General features: G+C 41.2%; 1 protein-coding gene and 1 long non-coding RNA gene across 2 annotated transcripts; both read right to left on the reverse strand.

Annotated features, from left to right (window-relative positions):
• Positions 1 to 573: 573 nt before the first annotated feature.
• Positions 574 to 8,189, reverse strand: LOC133539221 (uncharacterized). Its single transcript, XM_061881389.1, has 2 exons — positions 7,895 to 8,189; positions 574 to 4,045 (listed from the first exon to the last, which is right to left on the reverse strand). Exon 2 carries the CDS (start codon positions 3,554 to 3,556, stop codon positions 1,796 to 1,798), a length of 1,761 nt encoding a protein of 586 aa, XP_061737373.1. The 5' UTR covers positions 3,557 to 4,045; positions 7,895 to 8,189; the 3' UTR covers positions 574 to 1,795.
• Positions 8,190 to 12,111: 3,922 nt separating this feature from the next.
• On the reverse strand, positions 12,112 to 25,286 carry LOC133539222 (uncharacterized). The gene is made up of 3 exons (XR_009803208.1): positions 25,169 to 25,286; positions 20,677 to 23,639; positions 12,112 to 19,269 (listed from the first exon to the last, which is right to left on the reverse strand). It is a non-coding gene; the product is annotated as an uncharacterized LOC133539222 (long non-coding RNA).
• Between the last annotated feature and the right edge of the window lie 279 nt (positions 25,287 to 25,565).

A 25,565-nucleotide genomic window follows, 5' to 3' on the forward strand; every position in this document is an offset into this window, starting at 1 on the left:
TTTTAAAAAGCATAAATCAAATACTTTTTATTTTATTTTTCTATTGCTTTCCCTTTATCCTGGTGGCGCCCCCTAGAGAATGCCGCCAATCTGGCTAATTTAATTTAAAAATAAATATTAGTACAATTTGACAAAATCAATTCCTCTAATTCAATTATTTGCTTCCTCATCCTTGTGGCCCCCCCATGGTATGCCACCTGTCTCATATAATTTCAAATATTAAAAGTTTTTTCATATAAAATTTATTTTGGGAATAACATTCTCCACAGCTCCTCCTATCGGCGCCCCTAGAGAATGCTGCCCATCTGACTCACGTAATTCAATATACATTTTTAGAATTCTATTTTCACCCCCTGACCCTTGCGGCGCCCCCTTGAAAATGCCACTCTGGGCTTTTCCCCATGTGCAAGTGTATGCCACTAACTGCCTGCCACTCTTTGCCATAGTGATCATGTGTTAACTTAAAAAATGTCCAGTTATGAACATATTAACATGTTTATATGATTTTATAGGTATGCAAGCAGTGGAAGGTTGGTGCTCTGATGAGTGAGAAATTACAGTCAAGTCAAAAAGCACATTTCAATGTTTTATTCGTCCCCATTTTCAACCTTCACAAAGAAAAATACGTTTTTTCCAATCATTGCGCAAATCCATGTAATGTATAGCCATACATGATGACATGTGGGCAAGTGTATCTTTTTTGTCTCATTTTCGCAGAAGGTTTGGGCCAACAATATAGGTAATACAGCAACACAGTACAAATGGTTGCATGGGATAGCATGGGCAAACAAACACAGCACAACCAGGAAGAGCATAGATCCAAATGACAACAGGACGACAATAAAATTACATATAATAATAGACAAAATAATAGGCCATGTAATAGAAAAAAACCAAATAATGACAGCAGTATACAAGTGATAGACAACTTTACATTTATACATAGTGGCCAGAGGCAGGCACCAGGAAGTGGAACTGTCAGACTTCTACAGACTGTATGATGCAGGTTGCTAAAGCTCAGTGCACAGGTGAGTGGGCTCGATAAGACGTTGGCCAATGTGGGGACAAAAGAGACGACACATTAGAGAGGCACCTTATGAGAAGAGAGAGAGCAGCTTTGCGATGGGAGATCTTTTTATTAGACACCTGGGATGCCGAGGTGTGTCGATTCCGTCAAATGTGGCAAATGGGGATCACCTTGTGCTTTGTCAGTGCTGTAAAACTGCTTAGTCTTTGACTGATATGACCACTGGACTGTTCTGGATCTTTAGTGTTCACCCAAGTTGACCCATAATGCAAAAGAGTCAACGGTCTGTGGGGTTTTTGTTCTTATTTGTCTTAAGATTTTTGAGGCATTTGCGAGTTGACTCAACAACAAACTGGGCGCTTCAAGTCTTCAAAGACTTCTTCATTCAATAGCATTTTTTTTCTGTTTTTGCCACATTTTCTTTTTAAAATATAAATGTCGTATATGAAAAAAATGTATGTTACAAGAATATACAATCTAAGTGCTTGAAGGGGTGGAACAATGATACTCTACCAAAATGAATATTCTTTGGTCAAAGGAAAGTTCTTACAATGCCACACTAACAGAATATTAGTGTGGCATTATTGGAACATGTATAGAATATAAAAACAAGTTAAGTATCCCAGAAATGTGAGTATTTCAATGTGTGATTGAAACTGGAGTTATGTGGGAGGTAGGAGAGACTAAAGGGAAATTAGTGACACAGTGAAAGTGATGAGTTGTCCATTTGTTGCAGCGACTAAACACTGACACATCTCCCACCGGTTTTTAAACATGTCTCTCATCACTTCCACCTCTTCTCCAGCTGGCTGAAGACATCTTTGACTCCGCCCTCTCATCTGACAGAGCCCTGACCTCCTCCTCTGTGTACTCAACCTCATTGTCCGCCTCTCTGCTGGCATGGCCATTGTTCGACAGAGCCAGGTAAGGGTGCTGGGGCAGTGTGGGGGACGGAGACATGGAAGCACTCGCGCCACTGTCCGTCTGTGCTTTAGTCGAGGAGAGAGCTCGGTTCTTAAGACGCAGCTTGTGGGGCAGTGCGGTCCCTTTGACCTCGGCCGGACATTCGCCGTGTGGCCCCACAGCCTCGGACCCTTTCTGGTAGTAGCTGCTTATGTCAGAGGACGATGATGAGGGGGACTCGTCGTCAGTAGAGCCCTCCTTGTCAGAGCTGCGCGGGTCCCCATCGCTAGACGACGTATCTTTAGCGGAGGAATTCTCTTGGTAGAAGCCATCAGCTCTGGGGCCTCCTTCATAAGTAAGAACAGGAGGCTCGTCGTCCAGTGTGTCGAGGTAGCGATTGTGCTGTGTGAACGATGACATGCCCTCCTCAGTGCTGTGGATCAGATTAGGGGCAAAGGGGTTCTGGCTGTCGACTTGCTCGAGGCAACTGTCCTGAGCCTGGTAGCTGTAATGTCCGTGATGGCCATTGTATTGTTCTTGCAACTCCTCGGCTGACTCTGCCTGACCATTGGGATATTCATACTGCTCACAGTCCCCCGTCTTTGTTCTCTGTAGCTTCTCTGCGACCTCTGTGATAGTCATCGAGCAGCCAGAGAACTTGGAAGTCAAGGAGTGCTGGCTATGCTGTTGCAGCCTGCTCTGCTGTTCATGTGCCCTCTGGCTGTCCATGGGGTAACAGCCGCTGCTGGACCGATACAAGATGACACTCCTTTGCGAAGAAGTGGCTTGAGGAATGGTGCTGGAGGAGGCTTCCATGTAGGGCTGCTCGTAGTCTGTGGTATCTTCGGCCAGAGGCACATCCTGCTGGTGAGGAGACAACAAAGCGGGCTGGCTGCTATGGTAGATATGACTTGACAATCCCATCCCATTGTTCTCCAGTCCGGCCATCTCCATGCTGGAAGGCTCCGTCTTTATGCTGTAGCCCATAGGCTCGGGGCTAGAGGAATCGTCAGACAGGTCCGACACGGATCCCCTCGGAGAGTACTTGTGGAGCATGGCGTGACGCTCGCAGTGGCTGGACTGTTCAGTTTCGGAAGAGTCAGAGTTTAGCATGACCTGGGAGGCACTGGAGTAGCCGCTACTTGAGAGGTAGGCATTACTGTTAGGGGTGCCATTGATGCTGCTCAAATTGCTACTCGAGTTACCACCAGCAGCGCTGGTAGATATCTGCTGGCTTTTCTCCATGTAGGACGCTGTACTGATAAGGCCAAAGCGCAGCTTGAGCTGAAGAAGTTCCGTTTTTAGACGAACATTCTCCTCGTTCAGTGCCATGACCCGGGTCTCCAGTACCATGTCATTCAGGCGCCGCTTCTCCCTTGAGCGTTTTGCTGCTTCATTGTTCTTCCTCCGTTTTTCCCAGTAGGAATCATCCTTTTTCTCGTCGGAGATGAACTCTCGCTTGCGACGAGATGCCACAGTAGATTTGGAACCCTTACTCTGGCGGCCGACCCGTTCCCCGTCCTCGGGGGCTGGAGATGGGAGGCCGTTGCTGTAGGTAGTAAAAGTGTCTACCTCCATGGCATTTTTGTTGCTGGGTGATGGGAGGTGGAGACTCAGGCTTTCCATTTTTGCCCAAGTATGGCTATAGTGAAACTCCAGCAAGATGTGAAAGGGAAAAACGTGCAATAATAGCACAAATGTATTGTTTTAAAAAAAGTTTCAACTATGTTGTGGGACCAGCAAAAACTTCTGAATGAGGTATTTGTGCACTTGTAAGAAAGAGCCTCATTGGTTTTTGTTGCAATTGTTTTGTAGATTGGAATGATCAAGTATCCAAATTAGCCAAGAAGATTAAAAAGAGATGGAACTCTGTGATCATCTTAGACAGTGAACTAGACTTCCGCACAAAAATCCTTGAAAAAGGAACAATTTTGCATTTAGAATTCCTTCGTTGTTTTGGTGTACACAAGTCTCTGGGGTCCTTCAGGAGGTCAACTGGAGTTTATTGATGTCAGCCCAAATGTTCTGAGCAGCTTTGAAACTCGTCAGGCCACACCGTCTTGCAGAAGATGTAGGTCAAGTGATCTTCCTGTTTTATCCCTTTGTGCAGCTGGTCTACAGAGAAGGAAATAGGAAGGAGAAAAAAGACAGTTAGTTCCACAATAAAAATTAAAACAATAACATTTCAGTCACAAGTTACATGTATTTTATCCCCTTACATAGCTGCTATAAACTGATATTCAAAGTTTCATCACCGTTTCATCAACATTTGAGTAATGTGCAGTATAGAAGAAGAACATGCATGACTAATTCTAGTTTCTAAGTGCAAGAGCTTCATTAGGTCACCGACAAAATGAATACAATTTATTTAAATGTCAGTATAAATAACAGTATGTGTCATAACGACGACAAATGTTAGGTATCCACTGTAATTCAACCCATTGTTTTGTCCACTGACAGAGCATGAACTCCTGAACACCTGCGTACTAATAAAACATATCAACAGGAAGACCCAACCCCCACTCAACATGCCATGAAGTTAATATTTTCGCTGACAACAGTCCAGTCACCCCAAAGTTAGAGGTCTTGAACTTCCATCTGAGCGCTACTTTGACTAAAACAAGATTTAAGCTATTTGTTGTATTTATATGACAGGCAATATTTAAATAGTTCTTTATATACAAAGCGGCGCCTATATACTCTTTTGTGGTAATTTGTCGTGAAACAGAGGAGTATAAACAAATAATTTGACCCTCTGAGTGAAACTCATGTGGCGAGCAATTGTTAGCTCACAAACTGCCTGTTGCAGACCACTTGTTCTAGAGCAATAGCTTTTTAATTAGAGGTTGGGAAAAACTAAAGAATGATCAGATGTCCGCTGACAACAAGAGATGTCGGCAGTGAAAAGTAATGGAGACCGTGATAAAACTGAAAATGTTTTACAATATAGTATTCTGTGCTCCAACACATAGCATATTATAAAAAAAAATCTTGCAGTGGTTATTTATCTCATTTTATGATGATTATTGTATTCATTATGAATTATAATTGAATAGGACAGCTGTGCCCTGATAGTGGACTCCTGTTGGAGCAAAGTGTCAATGCCATGTTTACTATCAAAGTGAGCATCTGGTTGGTGCCTGTTTGAGACAATGAACTTGTTACATCATCTCATAGTGGAAAAAAACAGAAACATGGCGTGACTTTCAAACAGCTTGAGTAATGTCCTTAATGGCGGAGCAGAGTTTCTTATAACTGGTGGCTGGATTAGGCAGGTTACCAAACTTGTATGACTACATTTTTTCCCTAATTTTCCCAAAAGAACAGGAGGAAAGCTACGCAGACAAGCGGGATTTAGACACGCGCCAACAGACATGGAAAAATGTAGGGGTCAACCCCTCCCCCAGCTCCTCCCCTCTACGCAGAATTATTTTCATAAAGAGGGAGGGGGAGGGAACAAAGGCGGGTTTGGAAGAAAGAACGTATTCGTCTGCGGTGTCCCACTGACCTAGAAACAACGCTAAGCAGTAAACACTCCTCCCGTCTTTGACAGTGCGCCATAAAACAGGTCAGTGGTACTGTAGGAGAGGGAGGGCTGGAGAAGGAAGAAGTATTAGAGTGCACTCTAAAAATAGTCCATTAGAAAAAATGTGAGGAGAGGGTGTTGAATAACATGAAGAATTTGAGAGGTGAAAATGAGATTCCTCCTGCAGCAAAGAGACAAACTGGAATGCCTCACCAGCCTAAAGATTACGAAAGCCTCTGCAATTTTCACGCAACATCAATCTCCGCATGCGCTAGACGGAGCCTGCAAAGCTGCACGGAACAATGAGCATCAGAGGCAGATGAAAAATTATAGCTGGAGATGGCACTGACGTAAGAGCGCACAGCCATCCCCGCACATAACAGCCTCTCTGGTCGGCGTGGGGAGGGGCTTTGCCTCAACCACCCCACACCCGCCTTCCTCCTTATGTACGTGCTCTGAATCACCCTTGTTGCACTGCAAAGCTTGTGTAACGTGCACATTAGGCTGCAGCAGAAGTTACAGTTGACTGACTTTGAATTACTGCAACTTCCCCGTCAGTGCAAGGTTGAGAAAAAAGGAGCTCAAGTTAAAACCAAACATTCACCTGTCTAATAGGATTCAATAGAGAAAGAGGGTGTATTTGTGGTTTTTAACGGTTAGCAGTTCCTAGGCACTTTCTACTCTGGCAGTTGTGCTTCACCTCTGACCCCCACCGGTGCAAGTGTGACCCCTCCTCCAACTTTTTAAAAGATCCAACCACACACGTGGAGGGACCCCTAGCGAGGCACGTCCATTTTGCCCTACACTTTAGTGTCACGGGAAACAGAGACTGGAATTCAGACATTCCAGATTCTTAATAGACGTAAGAGTCACTGCAATGTGTACACTGTTGGAACTCATGCTATAACTGGTTGGAAATCACTCAAAAGGTTTCTGTACAATTTTAGGGAAGATAGAAATGGGTATATTTAAAGTAAAGTATTGTTTAAAGTAATTTAATCCTTAATGAATAAACTGTCCCAGAGCAGAAACACAGTGCTCAAAGCGATCCCGAGTCGCCTTGAATGCCTAATGTCATGTCCAAATACAGGTCTGACCTAAATTCAGAAAGCAGACGCTCTGAAACTAGACCAGCTGGCAGCAGCCACACGAAAAGGCTTTCAACAGACGCAGATTTTTTTTCTCTCCACGCATTGCATCACATCCTGAATCCTGGCTAGTTCGTCTAATTTGAGTAAAGTCACGACAAGGCCAATGCCGCTTTTACCTGGTCCGAAAAACAGCTCTATAGCCCTCAGGTTACATTTGGATTACATAAAACTTTGGCAGGCTTGTTTTTTTAAATCTTGGTGTGAGCAGGAATTAACTACGGTCCAGGACCTTTTGTCCCAGGAGAGCGATGCTGTTTGTTTGCGGCTGTGTGCTTGTTATGTCATCCCTAAAACAGCCGCCTTACCCAACGTGCTTTTTTTCATGGATGGAAATGGCACAAATAAGCAATAAATATGAGATACTTATGAGACACCGTTTCTTGGTATGATCTCAATCTAAATTTCAGGTCTGTTTCAGTTTATTTCGAACATGCATACGACACAATTCCAGTTGTTTCATTACAGCACGTCCGAAAAGGAGTAGAAAGAAGCAGATTTCATTTAATCCTACCCCTTTTCATATCATAGCAATTTTATCCAATTGCCTTGTTCTCTGTAACAGAACAGTGAACAAATAAATAATAAATAATATACCATAATAAGCATACAAATATTAATTACATCTATAATCTTTGTCTCAATAAGAAAAAAAGGGTTGATCATAATTCTTGTTCCGTGTACTTTGTGAACACTTGTAGTTTGAACCGTTACAAACTGAATCACAGTAGTGCTTTGTTTTATTTATTTGGTTAATCCGTTCCATAATTGAATTCCACATTCTGATATGCTAAAGGTTTTAAATGTTGTACGAGCATACAAATGTTTTAAATTTTCCTCTGTTATATTTATCCTAAATTTCGAATATATTATCATCATCAATAATAATAATACCATTATTATAAATGCCAATAATAACTAAATAATAATAGTAGACTTTTTATTGTATTTACCTTTTAATAATGGTATGATGGTCGTTTTTAAATGACCTCCATCATGCGAGCAGCAGCTGCCATGTGCCCGAACGGACAGAACCGTCATTAATGTAGGAAAGTAAACATATTTATTAATATATGAGGTTAAGTCGTAGGTGACAGGCAGAAAACAAAATGGAGAGCACATGTTCAGAGGGCGACTAACACTGAGTTACGTGACCAGCCAGTCGAAGGCGAACAATAACCGGCCATGACCGGCGAGTCCTCCCCTATAAAGCTACCCAATAACGGTCCTTCTGCGGGGATATGGCCGCTTTAAGGCAGTATTAGACGGAAAGTGGCGTGAAAAACATACCTTAGTGGAGGAGGGGCAAACAACGTAAAGGCTTCCCCGACACAAAAGCGGCTCTCGTGCCGTTTCCGCCTTCTTGTCAGATAAAAAAAACCCTCCAACGGACAGAAAACAAAAGTTGCTCCTTCTTTGCGCTCCGTTCAGTTGGTAGTGCGTGTCCTCCGAGTTCGGGCCGCCCCAGTGTTGTGCTCCGCCGGACACTTTGCTCCACTTTGTGCGGCAGCCTCTCCACAAATATGTGTTAGTAGGTCAATGGTTGCGTAACACCTCCACCGCTGCCTCGTCACGTTTGTGTCCTCTGCGTGTCCTCGCGAGACTACGCGAGGATTGTATTTAGGGCTGGCCAATAAATGTACATTTTGTATAATGCAGAGGTTCTCATCCTTTATTCAGGCATGTGAACATTTCTTTTAATTCAAGTACCCCCTAATCACAGCAAAGCATTTTTGGTTGAAAAAAGGAGATAAAGTAGTAAAATACAGCACCATGTCATCAGTTTCTCATTGATTCAATTGTATAAAAAGTGCAAAATATTGCTCATTTGTAGTGGTCTTTCTTCAACTATTTGGAAAAAAAGATATAAAAATAACTAAAAATAAACAAGTGATTCAATTATAAATGCAGATTTCTCCACATAGAAGTAATCATCAACCTAAAGTGCCCTCTTTGGGGATTGTAATAGAAATATATCTGGGTTCATGAACTTCATTCTAAACATTTCTTCACAAACAAAAAAAAAAATCTTTAACATCAATAGTTATGGCGCGGCATGGCGTAGTGGGTAGAGCGGCCGGCCAGAAACCTGAGGGTTGCAGGTTCGCTTCCCACCTATTGACAACCAAAAAATCGCTGCCGTTGTGTCCTTGGGCAGGACACTTCACCCTTTGCCCCCGGCGTCGCTCACACTGGTGAATGAATGATGAATGAATGATAGGTGGTGGTCGGAGGGGCCGTAGGTGCAAACTGGCAGCCACGCTTCTGTCAGTCTACCCCAGGGCAGCTGTGGCTACTGATGTAGCTTACCACCACCATCGTGTCAATGAATGTAGCTTACCACCACCATCGTGTCAATGAATGTAGCTTACCACCACCATCGTGTGAATGAATGTTGAGTCCCACTTCTCTGTGAGCGCTCCGAGTGTTTAGAAAAGCATGATACAAATCTAAGTTATTTATGGAATATGTCCGCAAAAAAATCTAGCTGTCAACACTGAATATTGCATTGTTGCATTTCTTTTCACAGTTTATGAACTTACATTCATATTTTGTTAGGTATTATTCAATAAATATATTTATAAAGGATTTTTGAACTGTTGCTATTTTTAGAATGAAAAAAATAAATACATCTCACATACCCCTTGGCATACCTTCAAGTACCCCTAGGGTACGCGTACCCCCATTTGAGAACCACTGGTATAAAGCAGTGGTTCTTAACCTTGTTGGAGGTACCGAACCCCACCAGTTTCATAAGCGCATTCACCGAACCCTCCTTTTTTTTTTCAAATTCAAGACAAACGTATATGTTTTTGGTAACACTTTAGTATAAGTACCATATTCTAAGTAACACTTAATTTAGAGTTTTTTGGACACTCAAGGAACATATTCTAAGTAACAAAGACTTACTATAGAGTTATTTGGTTCGGGTTCGGGTTATAATAAGCCCATGCCGAATAAGGCATTAATAAGTACTTAATAATGACTAGTTAAGAGCCAACATGTTACTAATTTGCATGTTACTAAGCAACTAATTAACGGTGAATATATTCCCCATACTAAAGTGTTACCATGGTTTTTTTTTCACTGGTGCACAAAATGAACTGTGCATGATCAACACCTTGTTCAAAGAACAAAACCAACACAGTGCATAAACTCACAAAAAAATGACACACCTGCAAATCAGTGTGACTTCTGCTGTTGCCGTATCCGTAATACGCCGATAAAGTTTTTATTTACACGATGAGTCGGGTGTTTTGACCTCCGCTGAACCCCTGAGCCCGACTCACCGAACCCCTAGGGTTTGATCGAAGCCATGGTTAAGAACCACTGTTATAATGTCTGTTCCATTACCCTGTGTTTTTCAACCTTTTTTTGTGCCAAAGCACGTTTTTTTTAATTGAAAAATCCCGAGGCACACAACTAGCAGAAAACAGATTTTTTTTTAACTCAGCAGCCGATATTGACAGTAAAAACACGTTGGATATGAATTCAAACCATAACTAACCATCAATCAAGCAAAAATTATTATTTATCCCAAAAGGGACAAGCTGTAGAAAATGGATGGATGGATGAATGGGACTACAATGAGAAACCTTGGAGGGGACCACAGATGTGCCTCAAAGTAAAGCCGCTGCTCCTCCAGATGGAGAGGAGCCAGATGAGGTGGTTCGGACATCTGGTCAGGATGCCACCTGAACGCCTCCCTATGGAGGTGTTTCGGGCACGTCCGAACGGTAGCAGGCCACGGGGAAGACCCAGGACACGTTGGGAAGACTATGTCTCCCGGCTGGCCAGGGAACGCCTCGGGATCCCCCGGGAGGAGCTGGACCGAGTGGCTGGGGAGAGGGAAGTCTGGGCTTCCCTGCTTAGGCTGCTGCCCCCACGACCGACCTCTGACAAGCGGAAGAAGATGGATGGATGGACAGATAGATAGATAGATGGTACTTTATTGATTCCTTCAGGAGAGTTCCCTCAGAAAATTAAAATTGATGGATGGATAAAAGAATCACATCTATGTCTGTGATGAAAATCAACACTTGTTATCCAGCCTAATGGAGCCTGAGAGGTGCTGCAAAGAGGAATGTCCAAAACTGCCCACAGAGATTGTGGCATCTAATTCCAAATGACTTCAGGCTGTAATTGCTGCCAAAGGTGCGTCACAAAGTATTCAGCAAATGCTGTGAATGCTTATGCACGTGTGAATAACATTTTTAATACACTTACAAAATCCATCCATCCAACTACCGCTTGTTCCTTTCGGGGTCGCAGGGGGTGCTGGATTCTATCTCAGCTGCCTTCGGGCGGAAGGCGGTGTACACCCTGGACAAGTCTCCACCTCATCACAGGGCCAACACAGATAGACAGACAACATTCACACACTAGGCCCAATTTAGTGTTGCCAATCAACCTATCCCCAGGTGCATGTCTTTGGAGGTGGGAGGAAGCCGGAGTACCCGTAGTAAACCCACGCAGTCACGGGGAGTGCATGCAAACTCCATACCTGGGATTGAATTCAGGACCTTCGTATTGTGAGGCACATGCACTAACCCCTGTTTCCACCGTGCTGCCCATTTACAAAATAATAAAAATACGTTCACATTATCATTATTTTCGGTATTGTCAGTAGAATTTTGAGGACAAAAATGAATGTATTCAATTTTGGAATAACAAAATGTGGAAAAAGTGCAGCGCTGTGAATGCTTTCTTAATGTACTGTAACTAGTTAACTCACGTGTCAAACTCAAAAGCCCTGTGGCATGCCAGACCGGGACCTGAAGTGATATGTGTCAATAGAGTACTTTATTTAAAAAAATATTTCTTTCCATTTTGACAGTAAAAAAACATGTCTTGCATGCAATTGGATATCTTTTAAACTTTAATATGATCTACTCCATCCATCCATTTTTTACCGCTTATTCCCTTTGGGGTCGCGGGGGGCGCTGGTGCCTATCTCAGCTACAATCGGGCGGAAGGCGGTGTACACCCTGGACAATTCGCCACCTCATCGCTACTCATGCAAAAAATATAATACTATCATCAGACATTTCAACATTTTTGAAATATATGTCTGCTTGACTTGTGATTATAAAGCAATAAATTGTACAGTAAAAATATATTGTACAGTTTTTTTAATTTACAGTAATACGCTGTAAAAAACACCGTAAATTTTACGGTAAGATTGTGGCGACTTGGCTGCCGTTTATTTACTGCCATTAAATTGTAGGTTAATGATAGTTTGCAAAAAATAAAAAGTTTCTGAGTTTCAACATTAAATATTTTCTATTCAATTGACTACACGTTGAAAAGGATTTGCAAATCATTGTATTCTGTTTTTATTTACCATTTACACAACGTGCCAACTTCACTGGTTTTGGGTTTTGTTGAATGATAGTACTACCATCGCTCATGAAAAGGATTTAAATTGGCGCAGTGGAAGAGTGGCCGTGCGCAACCCGGGGGTCCCTGGTTCAAATCCCACCTAGTGCCAACCTCATCACGTCCGTTGTGTCCTGAGCAAGACACTTCACCCTTGCTCCTGATGGGTGCTGGTTGGCGCCTTGCATGGCAGCTCCCTCCATCAGTGTGTGAATGGGTAAATGTGGAAGTAGTGTCAAAGCGCTTTGAGTACCTTGAAGATAGAAAAGCGCTATACAAGTACAACCCATTTATCATTTATTTATTTAAATTGCAAATGATCCCTTTCAAAGTAATACTGTCACTATAAGTCAATGTGTAGCGAGATGCTCATTTTTGCCTGACTTATTGGGTCATTAATACTGACGTGCACCGTGCAATATTTCATTGAAGACTTAAAACGAGGTGCCAGTCCTCATCCTAAAAACATTAATTACATATTTTCAGCTGCAATACAGACGTCAGTGACAATATTGTCTTGAACACCTCGCTGTGCCTGCTGTGTTTACAGTAAATAGTGTGTGCATACGTATTGATCTTTATCTCTAGTGTAGTATTAAGGACCGTCCTGCAGAGACATACTTGCTTTTTAAATGCATATCTTATCCCATCTCTAGAATGAGAACAGTTCCCAAGAAAATCTAAAATGATCCTGGATTGAACAATTGTCTTTGGAATGTGTGTTTTTTATTTTATTATTCTGTTATACAACACTGGCACGGTGGTTAGTGCATCTGCTTCACAATACGAAGGTCCTGCAGTCCTGGGTTCAATCCCGGGCTCGGGATTTTTCTGTGTGGAGTTTGCATGTTCTCCCCTTAACTGCGTGGGTTCCCTCCGGGTACTCCGGCTTCCTCCAAAGACATGCACCTGGGGATAGGTTGATTGCCAACACTAAATTGACCCCTAGTATGTGAATGTGAGTGTGAATGTTCTGTCTGTGTTGTGCCTGCGATGAGGTGGCGATTTGTCCAGGGTGTACCCCGCCTTCCGCCCAAATGCAGCTGAGATAGGCTCCCGCGACCCCAAAAGGGACAACCAGTAGAAAATGGATGGATGGACAACACCAGTGTCCTCGCCAGTACCAGTTACACCACAGCTGCTTAAATTCTCTCTCTATTCCTTTCCCTTTGTTTTGTCTCATTGCTCTACACCCCACTCTCTCTCTCCACACACACACACACACACACACACACACACACACACACACACACACACACACACACACACACTCAATACACTATTTGAGAAACAGTGGCCTTGAACTTGTCTCAGTCCTCCCCCCACCATTAGTATGTTGTTGCGACAGCCAACCCCCAACACTCACTCCACATTCCCATGGTTACTATGATGTGGTGCCTGCCTAGCAACCAAACCTTTCTAATATGGATTATGGAGGGGGGGTCGTTCCACTACACCCAATGAAGCAATGAAGATTGATTACAAAATGGAGAATGAATGGATGAAAGAGTCATAGATCCAATTGTCTGTTGCGGCGTCCTATATTATCAAGAAAGTGTTTATATTGTTTGGCCGATACTAATAATATTATGATATATACAATATAGACAATATCATTAGGACATGAAAAAATGAGAAAATATGCAGCAGTTTCCATTCGTCTAGGGATACTTTCTACAATATGTTAGCAGTGTTTACCATATTTCATTTATCTGAAAACATTGGACCTGTTACGCAATTGCTCATAAAGACATTATAATGAGATTATGATGGGGACATTATGATGTAAGTTGTCATTGCAACTCTGCACTGTAGATGGCATCGTAAATCTGCTTCTCAACACACGTTATACATACCAGGGCCAACCAGAGAATAGGGCTGACCTGGGCAAATTAAGGCTCGGGGGCCGCATGGGGCCCGTCAAACTTTTCAATCTGGCCCGCCGGACATTGCCAAGTAACTATTTTTGCTCTTTAAGATGGAAACTTTAGCTGCCATTATGATGTGCAGTGATGTTTTCAAATGACAGTAAGTCTTGGACTATACAAAGTATTTCAATGGTTAGAATCTGCGCTTTTGCATTAAATACTAGTTACTAAAGTAATCTAAGTCACAGTCACATATTTCGCTCGAGAAGGTGTATGACGTTTATATGTTGTCAATATTCAGTGTTTTATCGTTCATAGTTAATATTGTAAAACCCACATTCTTTTTTTTTTCATGTACATTCTATTCTGGGTGTCTCATTCAGTAAAAAAAAGTAAAATTACATTCCGCTTTCATAAAGTTTAGCATTCAATCAGACATTATTTTGATGTTTTGTATTAATAGATATACCGGCCCCCAGACAAATTTTTTTCCTCTTAATTTGGCCCCCGAGTCAAAATAATTGCCCAGGCCTGGAATTGGGCCTGAAAGTGTGATGTGGAAACACAATGCATTGTGGGTCTTGCATGCATCTCAATAGCTTATTTACACTGCTGAATAAAAGACTACGTCCTAAAGTTTTAGTTTTTATTTAACGAGTTCAAAACACGGCGCAAACGTGGCATCAGTAACGGCCACACTTAAAAAATAAGGTTGGTGAGATTTGTCTTATTCCAGCATAGAAGCAAAGGCGAAAGAACTCGGCTAGTGAGCCATTTAAAGAGAGGCCGAAAAGCCTGGATAGCAGCCGAGAGATGATCAAACATGACTTTTTAATGCCATCACCTGCTACATATTGGTGTTTTTACGGCATTTTCACACTGGTAAGTTGAAATCAAAGCATGTTTTATTCTGTTTCCTACATAGGATTTAGTTGGCTGTTAGCGCTAGTGTTACCTAAGCCAGCTAGGAGTCACGAAAAACATACAATATTTTGGAAAAAAGCAATGCCCCTATTCTAGTATCAATAACTGAGAGAACCTTGAATATTTCCCACATGTGTTTCAAGCTTAAAATATATGTAGTTTGAAACAATTTGGTCCAGGTGAAAGCACACAGTGACAAGTTATGTTGACAACAGTCTTCTCTCTTAGATGTTACATTTCGAGGTCATGCAAGCACCCAAAGTTGATTTGCCCGTCAGCCTTTACCGACATGGCCTTCCGAGAATTTTGTCTGTTTAAAAACTGACTCGGTTGACGAGATGCAGGACAAGTTTGGCTTCGGATTACCCGAATCGCTTGTCCATTGAATGTGGTCATACTGTATGGCTTAATTCCACAAATTTAACGAATTTTCTCCAGCCAGCATTTGGAATAGTTTTTCTCGGTACAGTCCTTTAATTTTATTTTTGGTACGATCCATTTTAACCCAATGTGTTGCTCTCTCTCTCACAATACTGCTGAATACAGCCATGTGAACAAAAGCTTTAACCAGCAACAATGGCTACCCGGCCCCCACAATGCATTGCAAAATCAACTTTTTCTGAACTCAATCTAGTATTTCTTCTCAATGAACAATAAGTCCCACTGTCCGTAGCCTACTAATTTCCGGGGCTGTCCCAATATAACTTTGTCACTTGCAATAAAATACCGATATTGGAGCCTTGAGTATTGGCCGATACCGATATTGATACGATATCAGTATGAGTCATACAAACTTTATTCATTGTGTTTTGTGGATTGTCAGAAAAGGCTTAAATGACTTAAACAGAGAATAATGCGAGGTATGAAAAACACCAGCATATTTATTATTAACCATCTGGAATGGACTTATGTTGTCTTCAAGTTTAAGTAGAGTGGTAATCCCTTTTTTGGTGGCACCTTTTGGAACACAATAATTCATTAAACTAAGCTGACGCAATAAGCTTTTTATGATGCAGACATGTTTGTTACTGGATACTTCCTAATATGCTTCTGCCTTAAAGACTTTGTATGTGTAAGTAATATGCAACTGTAATTATTTGACACTTGTTTATCTTGACACATGTCCTGTTTTAGACTACAATATTGTAAGGAATCTTATTACACTTATTATGCATAGCTTGTGTGGTATTGTGTGCTTAGATGCGGTGTCACGGCCAGCTTCTAGTTTCACTAATTCAGAGTACCAGTACTAGTCAAACAAATATCAAATGGGTGTTCATTTTTCAAAGTTAAAAAAAACAAATGATTGAATTATTTTCCAAGTAGCATATAGTCTGTTTACATATACAAAAAAAACTAAAATACATGAAAAGACCAACCTTGTGTGCTTATTGGAGGACATTTAGATGTTAAAATAGCAGTCAAGTAAACACCAGAGCAGTGACCAGAGGGGGCTGCAACGTACAAAGGCGCAGGACTATCAATCCATCCTTTTACTACCGCTTGTCTAAATTTGACCAAATGGTGGGGTCTATCAGAGGCATACAGTCATGGAAAAGGCTGCCAGCCCATGTCAAAAACTGTGACACTCATTTCATATTTAAAACTGCACTGAAACAGTGCTTGAAAACTAATCAGACATGCACGCACAGATTATTCACTTAGTTTTTTTCCCCGTTTGTTTTATTTTTTTGTCCATGGTATGCTTGTAATGTGTAATGTCTTGTGATTTATGTATTCTTTTGTACCATCACCTGCCTTAGGACAATGGATGAAAATGAGGTATTGTGCTATCTCCGGCATATTTACATTGTTGCTCTATGTTGACAAATATGCATTGTCCTAATTCAAATAAATAAAATAAAACTGGCTTTTCATGTTTGCACAAGTAAACACGCTGCAAGACTGCTTGTATCAGAGCTGATACCAGAGATTATAGATGCAAGTCGATGAGAGCAGAAGTAATCCTATATTTAATTATGTGAGGTGGCGACTTGTCCAGGGTGTACCCCGCTTTCCGCCCGATTGTAGCTGAGATAGGCCCCCGTGACCCCAAAAAGGGAAGAAGCGGTAGCATATGGATGAATGGATCATTTTTTTTGCTGATATTAATTTCTTCACGTTTTTGTTGTACATGCATCATGACCAATGATGCAACATTGTACTGAGACGTCACACACAATGTAGTCTTGTATAGAATCTATACATCCAGCATGTTTTACATGCATCATGACCAATGATGCAACATTGTACTGAGACGTCACACACAATGTAGTCTTGTATAGAATCTATACATCCAGCATTCCTGCACGAATTCCTTTTGGATGATCAGGTTCTCCCACACCAAACTCCTACAAGCGTACCTTTTTGGCCCCTGCTTGTTTTTTTTATCAATCGTATTGCTTTCATAATGATCTAGATGAATAAATATTGGACTCATTTGCTTTTTCACTTTTGTTCAGACATATTTGCACCCTTACATTGGATGTTTTCTAGACAAGACGTGTGATTGATTGATTAATATAGGAAGAGGTGTTTCTCAAGTCTAGTGTCTTAATGCCTTTTCTGTCTCAGAGGATGTCCCTGCTCTCTCCAGGTGTTCATATATTCTGAACCTGCATCCTTCTTGCACAATGGTCAATCAGTCTGCACCAAAGCTGCTCCAAAACTAAAAATAGCTCTTGTGCGGATGACGGGATAGATGACTCATGCACCTCTCCCTGTGTGTATGCATTGGCGCCACTTTTTTTTTTTTCGGTTTCAGGAGCGAAGATATTTTGAAAATTAAGTATAGGGTTCAAAGCATAACTTTGTTCCTGGCAGTTGGTCATTTGTCTTTATCTGCAGGTCACAATTTGTCACAGCATTAAATAATTGACCAGCCTTTTATTCAAATGTACTGTATGGATGCAGAGGAGAGTGGATAGAGTATGTGTCACTATTACCTTTATAATGTCTGCACTTACTGGAAGCTACTCTGCAAACACTGACAACATCCCTCAAACTTCACAAACCACTTTATATGTTACACCAATTTGGTTATCTGAAGTAATATGCTCTAGATTTCCAAGATGTACAGTACAGGCCAAAAGTTTGAACAAATCCGTTTCATTCAATTGGTTTTCTTTGTTTTCATGACTATTTACATTGTAGATAGTCACTGAAGGCATCAAGACTATGAATGAACACATGTGGAATTATGTACTTAACAAAACAGGTTCAACAACTGAAAACATGTTTTATATTCTAGTTTCTTTAAAAAAGCCACCCTTTGGTCTGATTACTGTTTTGCACACTCGTGGCATTCTCTCCATGAGCTTCAAAAGGTAGTCACCTGAAATGGTTTTCACTTCACAGGTGTCATAGCTTTGATGCCTTTGGTGACAATTTAAATAGTCATGCAAATAAAGAAAACCCATTGAAATGAGAAGGTGTGTCCGAACTTTTGGCCTGTACTGTACTTCTTAAAATAACTTGGCAAAGACAATTTTACTTGTTTTGACGTGTCCATTTCCTTCTTCTAACGGCTTCTGTTTTGCCTTTCTAAAGTCTCAGGTGTATTACAAGGACAGGCTAATTGTTCTAACAGAAAAAATATCTTATTCGGAAAAATGTAAGGATATATTGAATTTGGCTTTGATTTCAGTTTTTGTGTATATTCTTTGAAGTGAAGCCAGAGTGCAAGGCTCTCCAAAATGTGGCCCAGTGGGCATGTAACGACGTGATATGTAACTAGATCAGGCAATTCCTTCAGGAATTGCATGTGAATGCTCCAATGCTGAAGTTGAACTGAAATTCTGGATTTTTTTCTAGAATTGTTGTAGAGCACATCATTCCCAAACAGGCTGAATATTTTGAAGTTGGAACAGTTGGAATCAGATGAAAAATGTGGGGGTAGTGGAACTTTGTAGAATGTCCCATTCATTTCAATGGGAATTTCCCCCAAAATAGTGATTTCGGGAAAAGCGGGATTTTTTTTTTTTAAATGGTAAAAAATACTTAAATGGTCTGAATGAGTTGAAATGGTTGGTGTTAGAATTGTTTTAATCAGTCGAGAAATGTTGAAGTAACATGTTGAATTGAGAAATGGTATTACGGAATTCCTGGAATTTCGGGAAAACCGGGAATTCCAGTTCAATCATTAAGAGGAATGATTTGATGGTAAAAGGGTTGAAATGCTTTGAAAAATGTGGAAGGAGTAGTCGCCAGAAAAAAGGGTGGAAATAGGGCTTTGGAAAACCAGGAGTTCTGGAAATTCCTGGAATTTTTTTGAACTTGGAAAAAAGGTAGTTTAAATGTGGAAACGATGGAAGTTTGAAAAATGGCCAATTCATTTGGAATGGGAAAAATGTCCCGGAAAACTTGGAATTCTGGGAAATCTGCAAATTTTTGGAATTTGTCAAAAGGAAAGCCTGCGATTCCCAAATAGGCTGCACAGTTTGAAGTTGGAGTTTAAACCGCTTGAAAAATGTGGGAGGTGGATCGCCCCAAAATCTGGAGAAGAAGAAGAAGTTTAATAAATTGATGAATTTTGGTGTAGAAAACCATATATGTGAATGCATTCACACAATAATGTTGCTTTATGCAAAAATGTACTAGAGTTTCACTCTTATAATGTAATAACTAGGAATGTGCCAATTAATCAACCACCAATCAGAATGGGATGATTTTAATGGAAAAAGTATGTGATCACCATTGCCGATTAACGCCTTTCAATGCCGATTACAAACGTTGATCCTTTATGGCTGAAATGTATTTGTAGTCCGCCGGCTGACAAGCTCGCAGTTAATAGTGTATCTCCATTTTAGCCACTCCCCAAATGTATACATAATCACCCCCATTGCGATATGTCAACTGGAGGAGAAAGTTGAACATTCTTTACATCAGAAGACACAGAGAGCAAGCAGGAGCAGGCATGCTAATAGCTATGCTCTCTGCTAAACTATAACTAGAAACAACAGAAGTGTTTTTTAAAGTTTAAGAAGTTATAGATGGAAATGGGTTGAAGAAGACAGTAAGCAACTATTAAGAGGAAATCAACTATTACAATTATCAACTATTACAATTATACGAGTCAAGAGAGAGAGAAATTAATGGAACGATAAAACTGTTGGTGTGTCAACATTGTCAGAGTCAGTTGACAAAAATATTGGTGGAGAATACACCAAGGGTATCAATTAATCAATCAATCAATCAATCAATCAATCAGCCCTTAATCCCGAATGTCTAAATGGGCTGCACAAGCCACAAGGACATCTTCTGCTCTGATCCTACATTAGGGCAAGAAAAAACTCAACCCAATAGGATAAAATGAGAAACCTTGGTGGGGGGATTTGCTACATATATTTTCAATGATGACGGACAGAAATTGCATCACATGCAACTGTGCTTCCTCTCAACTTAATATGTTTGATCTATTTATTCTAATTATTAAAAAAATTAAGGAAAACAAAAAGACAAAGCTATTCCAAGCATTGTCTGTGTCATTGTAACCCTTTAAAACTGAACTTTAAAACTTGCTTGTCACCATGATTTATGATTGGTAAGGGTTTTGTTTCATCACTTCATATGGGCATCCAAAATGTGAAAAATCAAGCGAAAGGGGCATTTGTGTAATAATCCTCAATCAAACATCATGTATATAGCCCTAAATCACGAGTGTCTCAAAGGGCTGCACAAGCCACAAAGCTCAGATCGCACATCAGGGCAAGAAAAAACTCAACCCAATGGGATTACAATGAGAAAACTTGGAGGGAACCGCAGATGTGAAAATGGAAAAAGATTTTTTGTTTGAGTATGGTTTTTGCCCGTTGTTGAATATGTTTGTGTGTATGCTTCACTGATGAAAGTATTTGGTGAACATTTTATTGTCCTACTCATTTCGGCGGGTCTTGAACTCACCATAGTGTGGACTGTGCTTCAACAGTTTGTTTACATGTCAAATCTTCCACTCCTTTTTTGTCTCATTCTGTCCACCAAAAGTTTTATGCTGTGCGTGAATGCACAAAGGTGAGCTTTGTTGATGTTCTTGACTTGTTGGAGTGCTAATCAGGAATATTTGGTCGGTGCATGACTGCAAGCTAATCCATGCTAACATGCTATTTAGGCTAGCTCTATTGCATCATTAGGCCTCATTTGTAGCTATATTTCAGCTCATTTCATTTCCTTTACTTGTATCCTCTTTCTATATAATTTAGTTTCACATGTCTCATGACACATTATCTGTATGTAATTTTGGCTGCCTGCGATGAGGTGGCGACTTGTCCAGGGTGTACCCCACCTTCTGCCCGATTGTAGCTGATAGGCGCCTGCGCCACCCGCGACCCCAAAAGGGAATAAGCGGTAGAAAATGGATGGATGGATGTCTCATGACACATTATCTGTATGTAATTTTGGCTGCCTGCGATGAGGTGGCGACTTGTCCAGGGTGTACCCCACCTTCTGCCCGATTGTAGCTGAGATAGGCAACAGCGCCCCCTGCGACCCCAAAGGGAAAATGCGGTAGAAAATGGACGGATGGAATTTTGGCTGCATTTCTCATAGTTTTGTGTGTGCCATTTTGTTCCAGACCACAGCAAACATTACCCTGCTTGCCAAAGATTGTAATAAATCTATTAAAAGAAGACAGCCTTAACTTGGACACCCACACCTATACCTTTTGGCCATTTTAATTTTTTTGAGGGAACCCTCCTGAAGGAATCAATAAAGTACTATCCCTCTATCTGTCTGAAAGCCAGTCATTTCCAAAAGTTATCTAATTGATTGATTGATTGATTGATACTTTTATTAGTAGATTACACAGTACAGTACATATTCCGTACAATTGACCACTAAATGGTAACACCCCAATAAGTTTTTCAACTTGTTTAAGTCGGGGTCTACGTTAATCAATTCATGAGTAACCTCTGATTTACAATAGTTTCTAATGTTGCAAAAATGTGTAGAACAAATATTACATTTTAACATTTCTGTCAACGAGATTTGCACCAGCCTGCGACACAAAGTCATTTTGACAGTAGTCTAATATAGCTAATATAAACACCTACATCATCTGTTGCGGCTCCACACAGATTTGTTTTCTGTATTTTTTGTCCAATATGGCTCTTTCCATATTTTGGGTTAGCGACCCCTGCATCAGACACACCAATAAGCTTGTTCAGAGATGGACAATACAACTCCTCACAGGAAGTTGCAATTTGTTATATTTGTTACAACTTTGTGACATGATACAATGTACACCAATGAACATCCATCCATCCATCCATTTTCTACCGCTTGTCCCTTTTTTGGGGGGATAGCGGGGTGTGCTGGCGCCTATCTCAGCTGCATTCAGGCGGAAGGCGGCGTCCACCCTGGAAAAGTCGCCACCTCATCACAGGGCCAACACAGATAGACAGACAACATTCACACACGAGGGCCAATTTAGTGTTGCCAATCAACCTATCCCCAGGTGCATGTCTTTGGAGGTGGGAGGGGCCTATCCCCAGGTGCATGTCTTTGGAGGTGGGAGGACGCCGGCGTACCCGGAGGGAACCCACGCAGTCACGGGGGAGAACGTGCGAACTCCACACAGATAGATCCTGAGCCCAGGATCGAACCCAGGACCTTTGTATTATAGAATATATCATTTGCATCTCATTGCGAAGAAACAAGCTCAGGGCCCCCACTAATTCAGCGTTTATCTGGCATAAGTGGAAAGCCGACCCCTGAAAATAATGCCTACATTTAACCGAGGCAAAGAAGGTTGGGGACCACTGCTGTATGTGGTTTGGTAGTTACAAGCGAACCAGTAAAGGCAGTTGTAATTGTGAAGTGGTGAAAATAAGTTGAGGTCTAAAAGCATCATGGAGTTGGTGTTCCAACATTCTTGGAGAGCTGTTGCTGACAGAAAAGCCGCTTGAGTCCAGCTACTTCCTGTGACAGGCAGCTTATCTGAGACCTTAGACTGGATTCCTCTGTTGAACCCAGAGAGGATGGCTTGTGATAGTGCTGACCGCCTTTTCCCGGCTATCATCTGCAACCCTCCATGTTGCTGGTTGGTGCGTCCTTCCAAGGACATTAGGCCCCACCGTGGCGACGGGCCGCCCAGTGAGGCCGCCGCAGGATGGCCATGGAGCTTTGAAACGGAGCTTGTGTGGAAGGCGCCTAAAAGCGTCAGGTGAGTGTTGGGTGTTTGCATGTGGCCACAGAGGACGGCTGCTGTAGGCCTGCTGCTCCTCTACTAGCACTCTAGTCGATAGTCCAGGACAGCTCGGATCAAGAAGCAGGTTTAGGTGGCGTGAGTTGGAGGCCTCCACATCGTCACAGAGTGACTGAGGTTTTTGGCTCGTTGTGTCCTGCTGTGGGAGCTGGCTTGAGGGCTCGTCAGAGTTAGGTTGATTCGCCCGAGTGAGGGGCAGGATGGAAACCCCAGAAAAGTCTTTCACCAGGCCAAAGTGGAACTTGACGGCGAGCAGTTCTGCTCTCAGACGGGCGTTTTCCTCCTGCAGGCTCAGGACGCGCATCTCTAACCCCGTGTCATTGGCACGCCGTTTCTCCCGGGAACGCTTGGCTGCTTCGTTGTTTTGTCGTCGCTTTTTCCGGTAGCCCTCGACTTTCTCCTGGCTGGGAGTGAAGTGTAGCTTACGCCGTTCTTCACAGCTGCTATTAAATTCAACGTTGTCTTTATGCTTGACGGCCACGCCACAACCCAGCAGGTTTCTGGTCAAGATGGCGGCGGCGGCGGCGGCCTCGTCACAACACAGAGATCCGATGTGCGGCCCCTGCTCTGTGCTGCCATCCTTGATGCCCCCCGCAGTTTGTCCTGTCATGCTCAAAGGGTGCAGGTCAGGCAGCACCGGGGCAGGGTGACGTGGTGGCGCCACCTGGTGGCCAAAAGGAAAAGGTGGTCAGGGAAAGATTACTTGAGAAACCCAAATTTACAATATGCAATCCATCTATTTTCTACCGCTTGTCCCTTTCGGGGTCGCAGGGGGTGAATGGATGAATATAAATAAATAAATAGATAAATAAGAATAAATGAAGGACAATACATTATGTTTTTTTAAAATTAATGATGTATATGTGTACATCTATATGTGTCTCACAAAAACTGCTTTTACTTGTTGATATTATTCCTCCACATTTTTTTAAAATAATTAATTATGGTTTCAACGCTAAAATGCCTTTAACAAAATCTGGAAAACTATATTTTGGAGAAAAATTGACTGACAGAGACTGACGCAAATAATTAATCAGCTATCGACTAATGAAATATGACAATGACTTAATAACAGATTTTACTACATGCAGGCGCAAAATAAAATACAAACTCATTTAAACTTTTATTTTGAATTTTTATTTTTAACAACATTGAATACAAATGTCTCACACTCAAACAAATGTTTTATGGGCCAAAGCTTAAAAATCACTTCAGAATGGATCTGACTATTATTTAAAAATGTTTCCCTTTGGGGGACCTGTTGTTTTGTCCCCATACCGTCAGAGGTCCCCTAAAGGTGACTGTGTAAATAGAGCGATGTCCCCATTAAGTAAACATTGGCGACACACACACACACACACATACATACATACATACATACATACATACATACATGCATATATATATATATATATATATATATATATTACTAATTTAAAGGATTTGTGCTGCAGCTTGCCTGTGTATGATAAGTGTTGTATTGATTGATTGAATATACATTTAACAAGTATTTTTTTTATCATGATGCTGTATGAAACATGTATGATAGTTATGAACATTTTAAGTAATGTACAGCACTTCATTCATTGATGGTTATCAGGAGGTTATGGCTTAATTCACAGTAGTATTCATTAAAAAAAAACTGATGCCAGATTTGTACTTATTCATTGATCATTATCTTTCTATCTTTCCTTGGATTCAGACCTTTTTTAATTTAATCAAACTTGACATTTACATGATTTTTTTAACATCATTGACATATGTACTATTTAGTTCCTATATTTTCAATTACTTTTATTTTATTTGTCAACATATTTATTTATGTCACCATTGCATGAGCTATCAATGTTTTGCTTTGCAAAGCCTAAAGAAAATGTTGACACTTAAACATGGGAAATGAAAAAACCCCAAAACCTTTTCATAACAAAATAAAAACACAATAGACACCAAAATAGGGAATATTGTAGGATTAAATCAACTCTGCTTTTTCTTATTCCTTTTTATGACATGTTGAATTGTGAAAGCATCACGTTATGTTACTCAAAGTAACTTGCCAAGCATATCTGGAGCAAATAAAAGCAAACCATACCAGTTCTGTAATTCATTGCTCACTAAAATAAATGGTTACATCTTAGCAAAGGAAAAACAGTACTTTGCATGAATGACATAATGGATTCGTAAGAGATAACTTACAAATGAGCCAATAGTTGGTGGAGCCTGGGAAGAATTCTACATGGAGGTTGTCTGCTGTGTCAGAGTCTCCACATCTAACTTTGGTTTCTCCTCCTCTTGTTCTGCCCCTCATTCACATGCCTCACCTCTTCTTCTTTTCCTAAAAAAACAGAAAACATCCATGGAAGAAAGTAACCCCTTCCTCTCTACTCAAAAAGCTTGAACTGACACCGTTGACAAAAAACATGATTTAATTGGTGCTGGAAAATTATTATAATTTTTTTTGAAAATCAGATCAATCACACTTTTGAATTTGAGGTGGCGACTTGTCCAGGCTGTAATACACCTTACAGATAGGCTCTAGGCACCCCTGCGACACCAAGAGGGAAAAGCGGTAGAAAATGATAGCTGGATGAAT

This window comes from Nerophis ophidion, linkage group LG20 (assembly GCF_033978795.1).
Source record: "Nerophis ophidion isolate RoL-2023_Sa linkage group LG20, RoL_Noph_v1.0, whole genome shotgun sequence".
In the NCBI taxonomy this organism is placed as follows: domain Eukaryota; kingdom Metazoa; phylum Chordata; class Actinopteri; order Syngnathiformes; family Syngnathidae; genus Nerophis; species Nerophis ophidion.